Here is a 12,249-nt window from a genome sequence, read left to right as displayed (position 1 = left end):
CCTCTACATCATGGTGTACTTATATGATTGCTACATTATTCATACATGATAAAAGTAAAGAACATCTTTCAATTTTGTTTCCCTTTCTCTAATGACATAGCCCACTTTTTTTTCAATGTGTCTTTACAAGTCATGTTTAACTTTGAAATAATTTCTTTCTTTCTTAGAATTGTAGTCTTTATCATGGTTACATTAATCCTTCAAGAAAACTTTTTAACCCTTTTCTGGCTCAGAAAGTATCTTAAAATGAAATAGAGGCTAAGGTTGTGTGTGGCTCACTGGTCGAGCATTTATCTAGCATTTATCTAGCATGTGTGAGACCCTAGGTTCCATCCCCCAAGTGGAAAAATGTTAAAAATAAATATAAATAAACAAATAAGGTGAACAAGCAAGCAAGCAATCAGCATTCTCTAGTTACAATTGTTGCCTAATTGTAATTTGTGAGTTCCAAAGCTGTTATTTGTTATTTTCATGATATAAATGGTCTGTTTCTCCCCAAAGTCAGCTGTCACAAATGGAATATTCTTTAAGCCTGCTTAATAGAGTTCATAACAATAATTTTCTCTTCATTATAATAGTGACTTACTAAACTAATAATGTATGCTTTGCAAGTACCAGCAGTTAAAGGAGTTTTAACTCTTTAAGGCAATATCTTTTCAAGAGGGGTGAGTTATTATTTTTTTATTTTCATTTTTTTGGTTCCCCCAAGGACAATTTTAGAATTTACAGTATAAAACTTTCAAGGGATAAGAAAAACTGTTATGGAATCCTTCATTAGGGCATATATCTGTAAATACTAAGAGTAATTGAAGTTTGTAATTAAAAATCAATAACAACAAAAGACTATAATAACATACATACACATTTTTTATTTACATATAAGTAAAATTTAAAAAATATATTTTTAGTTGTAGGTGGACACAATACCTTTATTTATTTTTATGTGGTTCTGAGGATTGAACCCAGTGCTTCACATGTGCGAGACAAGTACTCTACCACTGAGCCATAACCCTAGCCCCTGTAAGTCAAATTTTAAAGAAGCTGCTTTTTTAATTGGGGAAAAAACAAATTTATGGCTCAGTTCTTTTTCTTGAAAATCTCCTCTTATCCTTTATTATTACAATCTTTCCTTCTTCTACTTCCAGACTTCACCTTATGCCCGCTTCTCTAATGTTCATTTCCCCATAAGTACCCTGTCATTTCTGAGGCTGCTTCTTTTACCACTGTAATGTAAACATTACATTACAAACTCTTTTGGTCAAATATGAGAATGTGTGTTCATTTCTCACATTCTTTGGCATCTCTGTGATGTTCACATTTCCCCATATCTTCCCATCCGTTCCTCAGCAAAGTTTCCTACTTCTACTGTGTCTTGAGAGTACCAGAAGTCTTCTTTCCCATCCTCTTCCTCTGTTCTGCCCCAACATCCTTTTAGTAGTGGGCTGATAATACTAGTTCATGACTTTATCTCTCAGATATATTTCTAGTGCTAATTTCTCTTTAAATCTCTCTAGTTGCATCTTCCTGAAATCTTAAGAGGCAGTATGTTAAGCTGCCCAAACTAGCTCCTGCTTTCATTTTCTACCCTGGGAATATCCTATTTTCCCAGGATACTTGGCCTTGAAACTTCAGAAGCATCTTAGATTTTTGATTGCTCCCAATTTTCAGTTGATGGCCTATACAGGCTCCTGGGCATTTTTTTATTTTATTTTATTTTTTGCAGTTCCTTGCATCCAAACTTCACCACCCTACACCCCGCCATGGATCACTACAATCTCTTCATCTCTTTTCCTCTGGTCCCCTTTTCTACAGTTTATCCTACACATTGTTCTGAAATCAGTGTTCCTAAAATACTACTTTCTTGTTTAGTTGTCAGCTGCAGGACCTCCAAAAACTTCCCATTGTTTATAAGTTGATGTTAAGACTCCTTAGTCTAGAGCTTTTCTGCCATTTTGACTGAATTGTTTTTGTTTTTGTTTATCAGACTTAACACTTTCCAAACAAAAGATTTAGCTGTTTTCTCTGGATGCCATGTCCATTGTACTCTCGGTCTCATTCATGCTGGGAGTACCATACTTTATAAAAATCAAAATGAAATACATTTCATTTATACAGAAGCTTAGGACATTTAAACAGGAAGAAAAAATATATACACTTTGGATTTGTGAGCATTCCACTCAAATAATATCTATAAAATACCAAATGGGATGTAAAAGATGATTGAAGGGCAACAGAGTGATGAAAGGATTTTTCATCCTTTAAATCAGACATTAGGATTTGCTTATGATTTAAATTTCAATTTAGTTAACATTTAATTAGAAGGTTTCCATAGGGGAGGGGAAAAAAGACATGGAGGATCCTCTCTATGCAAAAAATCATTCCGTGTTGAGTTCATTTGCATTAGAAGAATTTCATAGTTTAAAACTTGTATGTCTCTACCTGTATTCTCTTAAGTATACAGTCATGTGCTTCTTAACATGTCAGTCAGTGATGGGCCACATGTACCAAAGTGATCCCATCAGATTATAAGGAAGCTAAAAATGTCCTGTGGCCTAGTGATAGAGTCACTGTGTCATCACAGCACCACACATAACTCACTTGTTTGTGGTAATGCTGGTGTAAACAGACCTACATTACTGCCACTCATAAAAGTAAAGCACATACAATTATGTACAGGACATAATACTTGATAATGATAAATGACTACTACTGGCATATTATTTACTATACTATACTTTTTAATCATTATTTTAGAACATTTATTTTAAAAATGATTACTGTAAAATAGGGTGTCATGTTACACTGGTAACAGCCTCATACATCTCCTGTTTGTCACATCTCTTGACTGCATCAAGATGTCACATCAAGTGACTGATTTATACCATCTGGGTTTATGTCAGTACACTCTGATATTTGCCTAATGATGCACTTCTCAGAATGTATCTCTGTTATGTGATCTGTGACTGTATTTGACTTTTCCTATATCAATGTCTATTTAAGAAATTATTTGTAGGTCTTAGACCATTCATGGGTTTTATTACCCATTGAACAATGCTTTATTACAGTTTTTTAAAATATTTTTTTAGTCGTTGATGGACCTTTATTTTATTCATTTATTTATATGCAGTACTGAGAATTGAACCCAGTGCCTCTCACACGTGAGGCAAGTGCTCTACCACTGAGCCACAACCCCAGCCCTTTATTACAGTTTTTAAAGCTTCTTTATTCTTAAAGAATTGCATGAACCTGTTCCCATGTACTTAAAAAAATCTTTACCAGTTAAGCTTCTGCATTTGAGAAACCCTTTTAGAAATCTGTCCCTAAATCCTACATAATATCATAGCACTCATATTTAAAAGATCAGAGGTAAATATCATAGAAACCTCATCAAAAGTTGTATTGTCTATACTAAGCCACTACTTTTTGATAGCATTTTACAACAACCTACATCTTCCAGAAACTGATCTCTTTACCTTGTCAGGTAAGAGTGTAGGATACCAATATAAATAATATGCTTTATTTGTTTAGAACAGTTGATTTGGGAAGTTAGCAAAATAACATATTCTTTCACATATTTAATTAGAGTTGTGTTTTCACTCTGTGATAACCTGTATGGGTAAGGTTACCAAAATCAGATTGTAATTGACCAATTTTTACTTGTTAGAATGTTTAGTATGTGATATTCAGTTTATTGCATTTGTGAATTGTGCTTTTAGAAAAAAATTTGGACATTCTTATTTTATATGCAGAGTTATAAGCTATTTGTACCTATAATAAAGATTAAATTTATGTGTTTATAAAATCTATATATTTGACGTAAATTATTCCCATGATTATTCAACTTCCTTCCTTTTTATAACAGATTCACTATTTGAAAAGCAAACTAAAAATAAGCCATATTACCTGGAGAAATAATTTGTTGCTTTTACATTTTGTGGTAAAATGATAAAAATGTTTCAGCTATTGCAGAGGCTGAAGGGGGTACAATAAACATGTACTTAAGGTGTGAGGAAAATATGGGGAAAAAAGTATGAAAAGTACCCTAATCATAACCTAAAAGGCATTTTGTTCTTACAGATTTAAGGAATGTTGCTCCATTTTAACATTTACATTTTTATAGAGAATTATGTCTTTGCTCATTTTTCTTTGAACACTGAGAATATTCTACTAAGATCTGTGTGGTACTACTTTTTGTTTCTGTTTTTAAACTAAAATCTCTAAATGATGTTTTAATCTTTGGAAGTCTTAGGGGTTTCTGTAGAAATTAAAATGCAATATAATTGCCTTTAATTTTGCAGACTCAAAATGGAAGATAAATCAGGATATTTAAATAGAAAATATTATATTTGAACAATTTAATGGAATTTGGCTTATATGACCAACCAAATGGTTTTATAGAATTTTTTTTTCTGATTAATGATAATTTCGAGTAAAAGGGCCTAGTTCTAAGCAATCTGGGTTTTTTTCTCTTTAGAAAAGAAATATTCTACTTTTGATGCTACTGTTTGGCTATAGCTTACTGTAAAAGATGCATTCAACTCTATGCAAAACTTTTTAAAATTCTGACTTCAATACTAGATTACATTAGTGAATAATACTTTATAAGGATCACCAAGGAGGATGTGATAATATATGCTGGTTTGTTTTATTTGAGAGTTAGAAATCTGTCCAGAAATAATAAAGGGTAGTCTAAGTCTACCTTTCCATTATCTTTCAGGCAAGATTATTCTTAGGCCATTTCCCTTTCACTCCCTGGATGTAGAGTCTGGTTCTACAAATAGATTTTAATGGGTTAAGGGTAAACTGCTGGAGGAAAAATTTGTGTTTTAAGGAGATTGCATAGGTCCATATATTTTTTAAAATAATGTTTTAGGTATCTTATAAGAGTGTATAAAGTCAGTGGATTCTGTATTTCTGATAAAATTTTTTTATTCATTTTTATTACTAAATATGGTTATGTGAATAAAAAGCAATTCCTCACTTATAGAAAATGTCAATGTCAAAATGATTAAAGTGCTGAAGGAAAAAGGTCAGAGTAAAGGATTCCTTTTAATATAGATGACCTTAAGTCCTGGTGAGATTAGGAAAAAAGAAACTCACTTACACTTGTTGAATTTATGTTCAAATGTGATTATTGTTTTATTTATTTTCTTGTCATAGACAAAGCAAACCCAAAAACCTAGCCTAAAAATGAATTCTTATGCATTATTAAAAGTGGTCGTAATAAAATATGTATCAGTGGTGGTGAAAATTCCCACAAGCCCTCAAGATTGACATAACCTTTAACAAAATGGAAAACTTTTATTAGAACTGCCAATTCTAAGTTCAAATTTATGTCAAAGCACTTTATGGTACCATAATTAGTACAACTACTTTTTTTAGCTTTAAAATGTCATTTTTCACTAAGTGATTTAAAATGAGACTTAATTTAAGAGTTATTATTTGAGCAGGGATTTTAGAAATTTAGATATCTTTGGTATTGGTAAACGTTCTTTTTTCTGGTTCGAAAAGGTGTATGTCTCACATGCTTTTCAGAATCATTTATTTCATAGCATGTTTTCCAAATCCTATCTAGTAATTTCTAAACATAAAAGTAATCTGATTCAGTTACAGGGTTCTCAAGATTGTGAAATGCCTCATAATTTGAGTAGCATTTTTTTTCTTAGGGGAAGTACTTCAGAGCATTTGCCTAATGCTCACAACATTCTTTTGAATTAGTATGGAAATCAGTAATGATCCTCCTTAAAAGGTAGGAAGACTACAGTACCAAAAAGTTCTGGCTCAAGGTCAGAGTAACCAAGGCAAAAATTCTGGATATTCCAACTGCTGTTCCAGTGTACTTCTATTATTTGCATCACCTTGAATAAAATATGGCACTTAAAAATTTATGATGTCCTAATGCTGACTCTCTACTGAGCAGGGCTGCATAATGTTAAACTTTAAAAAGAAGAATTAGAAGCTCATGTTTGAGTAGTAAAGGGAGTAAGTGTGGAAGATTTTGAGATCATTGATGCCATTGTGTGAAATTAACTGCATTACCAACAGTGTCATATTGTCCTAGACAGCACTGATTAGAAAAAGTATATAAAGAATGTTTTAAAGACCCATGGAACAATAATGTACCATTAAGTTGACACTAAGCTACATCACAGTAAAAGTCATACATATTGTATTGTATGTTGACATACACTTAGAAGAGTGACAGGAGTTTTCAATAATGTATTTTAGAAAATTGTTCATTTTTTTGCTAATATTTATGTGAATATAAGACCTATAGCACAAAACAAGGAAGCATTAAGCACTGAGGCTCTTCATGCCCAGTATCCAACAGTCACCCTTTGTTTTTCCGCCTGGTATGATAGTTATTAACAGAGCATTGGCTTTCAGATGGTGCCAATCCTGTGATGAGGCACTTGAAGAGTTTGAAGGTTAGGGCATGTGAAATATGGGGCTGGGAGGAAGCATGCTGCTATTCCATTGGAAGCAAAAGGGAGTGTAGGCCCATAGAACACTTCTTCTTTGCCTTCTCTACTTACATCCAATACCTACAAAATAAGAAGAGATGATGATTATTTAAAGCTGTATACCCAAAGTAAGCCTGAACCTAAACTTGGTCATGCCATCATCACCATACCTTAGGATGGTACCAGAAATATTTATTAAGTTCCTACTAAGTGTTAGACTGTGTGTACATATTTATAGGTAATATGTGTGTGTGTGTGTTTATAAACATTTAATCTTCAGTAAGAGATTAGCAGTATTACCTTCGCTTAATAAAACTGTCTTAGACTTATTAAATAGCTTGTTCAAACTAGTTGGTAGATAGTGTCATAATATTGGCTTACAGATTCTCATCTATAAAATGAAGAAAACATGCAAGACCTTGCAGCTTTATCGTGAAAACGTGATATCTAGCAGAGCATCTGGCACATAGTAAAATATTATAACAGCTTAGTAGCAGGTTCAAAATTAGTTCAGTTGATTCTGGAAATTTTTTCCCGGTTATTTCCACTTCTAGCTGGAGTTCTGTCTCTTTTCTTATAAGGTACAGCTTCTGTTAGACTGTGTCTGCTGTCACCTAACTGAATCCAACTTCACCTCCCTGCTAAGGAAAATGCTGCTCTCCTCCATGTGTCAACTCTATTAGGCTCTTTCCAGCCCTCTATCATCTTTATCTCTGTTCATTTGACTTTCCTCTAATCTCATTTAAAACTTTTTCTCCCTTGGGGTCTATGATTTTATTTTATTTTATTTTTAAAGAAAGAGTGAGAGAGAGTGAGAAAGAGTGAGAGAATTTTAATATTTATTTTTTAGTATTTGGCGGACACAACATCTTTGTCTGTATGTGGTGCTGAGGATCGAACCCGGGCCGCACGCATGCCAGGTGAGCGCGCTACCGCTTGAGCCACATCCCCAGCCCCGGGGTCTATGATTTTAAAATAAAAGTTTGTCATTGATATTGCCCTATTGCTATCCACTTTTGGTCCCATTCATTCACCTGAACTCTAGATACAGGTGTGCCACCCTACCCACCAAAATCCAACCACAAACCTCTTGATAGACTCCTTTAATGATTTTCGTCTACTCACATCTTCATCTATCATCTATGTGATTGACTCATAAACCTTTAACGCAATAATGCATTATTTTAGATAAAAAGGAGCCCTTGAATTTAAGGGATCCAAGCTCATAAAAGGGAAAAATCACTAAGTGGTAGAATAAAAGAAAAACCAGACTTTTAGCTATGTGTTTTTTTTTTTCCCCAAATGGACATTTAACTGTCCCAAACTATTTATTGAACAATATGTCCTGACATTAGTAAGTAGTATTAGAGATACTAACTAGTTTATCTTAACACTAAATATAAATGCTGTTCTTTTTCAGAATCCCATTTACAGTTTCAGTAATGTTTCTTGCAATATCCCATTTATAGTTGTTTTGACAAAGGCAAGTCTCCCCCATTCATTTTCAAATATTTCTTGGTTATTCATATACATTTACTGTCCTAGAGATTTTTTTCTTTCTTTCTTTCTTTTTGTGTGTGTGTGTGGTACTGGGGATTGAATGGAGGGGTACTTTACCACTGAGGTACATCCCCAACCCTTTTTTATTTTGAGATAGAGTTTAGCTAAATTACTGAGACTAGCCTCAAACTTGTGATCCTCCTGCCTCAGCTTCTCAAATTGCTGGGATTACAGCACTACCGCACCCAACATCTAGAGAAATTTTATCATCAGTTTGACAAGTATCACTTGCCTACCCCATGAGAAAAGGAAAATCTCAATGGGATTTTGATTAATATTTCATTGAATATAGAAAATAGAGATCACAATTATGAAAGTTTAGGTGTTATTTTCAATTTACAGAAAAGAATACAGAATCAGACAACATTAAGTGACTTAATACTGCGTGGTGGCGCTGAGTATCTGAGCTCAAGGATGCAACCCAGAAAGCTTGGATTTCGTGCCTTAATGATATTCCTCCCTCCAACTGAGTACATGCTTAGAAGGCAAAATAACAGTAAGATAATAATCCAGAGCTTTTGTCCAGTTGTCTGGGCCAACAGAGACTACATATGTTAAGCAGATGTAATGTATTTAATCTGAGAAGAGAAAAGGAAGCATTGGCAGTTTTTCTCCAAAACACTCCCCTAAACTGGCAGAAAGAAGGCATTTGGGAGAAGGCAGAGCCAGATTGGCAGCATATCTCCAGCCAAAAGAAAATAATAGTAAATGAAGAGAACAGTAAAAGTGATCTGGAAACAGACTAATCACTTGCACACTTGCACAGCTGCCCCCTTATGTACTACTTGTCATCTGTGGCACACCAGATTAGAGTCAAACTCCTGTGCCAGAAATTTTCTTACATGACCACAGAATAAACAAGAACACCTTCATTTTTGTCAGGAACCTATTTCCAATATTTCCCATGAGTTTTTATTACTAACAAGTCCAGATCTCAACCTTCAAACAAGTATTAATTAAGAGCCTCTCAGCTTTTCTCTCTTTCGAGTTGTCCTTGTGATGAATCATAGTCTGTACTAAGAGCAGTAGCAGGAAATGCAACAGCATGCTTTCTCATGCATCATCCCACGTGGCTGAATCCCACAAATGACTGTTAGATGAACCTGAATTAGGGTCCAGGGGAGCATCTACTGGGATAGATTATTGACTAGCATTTTCAAGGGAAAAGAAAATAATTTAATCCTTCTCCATGTTAGTGAAACAGTTTCTGATCTATTTCATTATGATCTTTATTTATTGGCCATGCTCTTGGATTAATGATGTGTCAATCTTGGGTTAAGGATTATATAGTTATTATTTATGACATAAAAATTTTAAACTCAGGTATTTTTAGTGTGCATATGATTTTCACCATCACTGCCCTCTACTTTCCCTGTTTTGCACTCAGAGACTTCTACTGTCTAGCCACAGTTTTCTCATAAATGTTGTTTCAGTATCCCGTTGTCTTACTTCTCCTATTGGCTATTTTCCATCAAGTGACCTGCTTTCAAACAGGTAAGTGTCTCCAACCATTAATATAATACTCTTAATGCATCAAAAGAAATAGTCACCCATAAAATAAAACATTTGAGCCTTAGTTCAGAAAGAATATTACAACTAGTAACCAGTTGTTAAAACTAAAATACAAGGCACATGATAAGTCTGTTATCCATATACTCACTTACATTAGTTAGTAGTAAAGATTCTTTTAAAAAAATTTTTTTTAGTTATCAACAGGCTTTTTTAAAATTATTTTTATGTGGTGCTGAGAATTGAACCCAGTGCCTCACACATGCTAGGCAAGTGCTCTGCCACTGAGCCACAATCCCTGCCCAGTAGTAGAGACTTTTAAAAACTTATTTTTAAAATGTACCTATACTTTGTAGGACCAGTGTGCCAGCCAAGGGAATAAATATAGAATTTGCAAAAGGATTGGTTCTGTTCATCAAAATGGCTTTTGAATATAGAATTACCCATAGCACTGACTTAAAAAAAAAATACATAGGATATTTTGTTGTATAATCTCAAAGGTGAAATACTTCACTAATACAGACACTGATTAAAATCATTTTTGACCTGGGTACAGTGGTAGTCCTGTAATCCCAGTGACTTGGAGAGCTGAAACAGGAGGATCACAAGTTTGAGGCCATCCTCAGTAACTTAGCAAGAACCTATCTCAAAATAAAAATTAGAAAGGACTGGATGTAGCTTTGTGGTAAAGCACCCCTGGGTTCATTCCCCTGTATCAAAAAATAGCTAAATATGTCCTTGACTCCACTTTTAGAATCACCTTAATCCTGAGAATACTCATGATATCCTCAGTGGTTTGAAAATATACTTGGGAGATAATACTGCTGGTATAGTGGCACATGCCTCTAGTTCCAGCAGCTCCGGAGGCTGAGGCAGGAGGATCACAAGTTCAAAGCCAACCTCAGCAACTCAGGGAGGCACCAAGCAACTTAGCAAATCCTGTCTCAAAATAAAATTAAACAGCCAGGCATGGGGGCTCAGCGGCTCAGGAGGCTGAGGCAGGAGGATTGTGAGTTCAAAGGCAGCCTCAGCAAATTAGCGAGGCCCTAAGCAATTCAGTAAGGCCCTGTTCTCTAAATAAAATACAAGAAAAAAAAATGGGGAGGGGGGAGCTGGGGATGTGGCTCAGTGGTTAAATGCCCCTGGGTTTAATCCCCAGTACCATGATAATGATGATGATGGTACACTTGCCACAATCTTTCATCTCCTGAGGATAAGTTTGCTTGTTTGAGAACAGCCAGAAATCATTAGCAATAAATTAGTGTATATCATTAGTGAGTGCTCTAAAGAAAAGCTCTTTGGGGACAAAACCAAAGATGTGACTATGAAGTTTTGTTTTGCTTCTTAATTTTCTATGTCTTCAACCTAACTTTCAAGACTATTCTAAAACAGGAGGTGTGGGTTTTTTAAAAAATACAGGAGCACTCTGGTCCTCTAAGTTTGATATATATAGTGAGTTTTCATTATTTTTTCATTAAGTTATAGCTTCAACTTGTTTTCTATTCCTTGAGATAATTTAATATTAAAATTAGTAGAAATATGCCCAAAAATATATCTGAAATTTTCAAATTTACTTCGCGATAAACCAGACTTGCTTCCATTGTGAAAATGATCAAACACAAGGTCTCAAAGCCACTTAAAAAAAGTGGTCCAGCACTGTAAAGCTCTGCCTGTAGCCCAGTTCAAATGTTGTCACCAATTCTGAAAAGTGAAAAATTAAAAATAGCTAAAGAACTATGAAAGCTGTCAAGTATGTGCTTGCATGAAGACTAGAAGCACCCTGAGGAGAACAGTTTATTTGTTGTTATGCAGATACCAGGCAGCCTTTCATTAACTCCCATCAAATATTATGTTCTTTTTTCGTATGTGATTTATAATTTTCCATTATATCATCATTTCCTTATTCATTAATTTTCTCTTATTTTTATCATCTACTATGTTCTTTGAGTTTATTTTTTTATTCATTTTCTAATGTATTGAGCTATATTTATGTCACAAATGTAATTATGTATTCATTTACACACAGTTCTGGGAATTTTTTTTAAGTTCTATTATGATTTCTTTAGCCCATAAGTTATGTGGCTATGGGTTTAATTATTTCCAGATAAACAAGGGTTTACACAACTTGTTGCTAAGTTCGAAGTTAATTGCATTGCATTAGAGGTACAAACTAAATCATACTTAATTTTTGAAATTTATTGAAAATTTTTTTTAACTTGAAGCACATGACAGGTTTTTGTAAATGCTTCATGTATACTAAGAAAAAATGTATTCTAACTGTTCACTCTAGAATTCACATTCATTCCATCAAGCTTGTTAGCTGTATTTTTCATATCTAACCTCTCCTTGCTGACATTTTTTTTGCTTGATCTATATGAATGATAAAAGTATGTCAGAATTTCCAGACAAACCTCTGACAAGTAAAATCAGGAGGAAAAAAAGCAAACAATATTATGAATGAGCGGGAGATGTAACTGAAGATAACACAATGAGATGCTTATAATTTCAAAAACTTAGACAACACGGAGAATAAAAAGCTTGGAAAGTTCTAAATTATTAAAGATCCTGAAGCAGTTGTTAAAAATCTTTCCACAAAGATGAGATTAAATAATATGAGTAGTTTAAGGATATACTTTTCTGGTTGTCAGGAAAAAGGTCAGTGCTAATATATGTCAGAATTTTATCAGAGAACATGTAAAATAGAAAACTATGGTAA

At 34.0% G+C, this 12,249-nt stretch overlaps 1 protein-coding gene across 3 annotated transcripts in view; it reads right to left on the bottom strand.

The window, feature by feature from the left end:
• Positions 1–5,109: 5,109 nt before the first annotated feature.
• Klhl32 (kelch like family member 32) overlaps positions 5,110–12,249 on the bottom strand; it is a 192,128-nt gene continuing 184,988 nt past the window's right edge. For all 3 annotated transcript variants that reach the window (XM_015499464.2, XM_048811362.1, XM_048811554.1), the window contains one exon: positions 5,110–6,545. In XM_015499464.2, coding sequence (XP_015354950.2) covers positions 6,384–6,545 — 162 coding nt within the window. In that variant the 3' untranslated portion in view covers positions 5,110–6,383. The remainder of the gene's footprint in view (positions 6,546–12,249) is intronic.

This window comes from Marmota marmota, unplaced genomic scaffold, assembly GCF_001458135.2.
Source record: "Marmota marmota marmota unplaced genomic scaffold, marMar, whole genome shotgun sequence".
Taxonomy (NCBI): domain Eukaryota; kingdom Metazoa; phylum Chordata; class Mammalia; order Rodentia; family Sciuridae; genus Marmota; species Marmota marmota.
The sequence above is the reverse complement of the archived record's forward strand: the minus strand, read 5'-3'. Positions and strand labels throughout refer to the sequence as shown.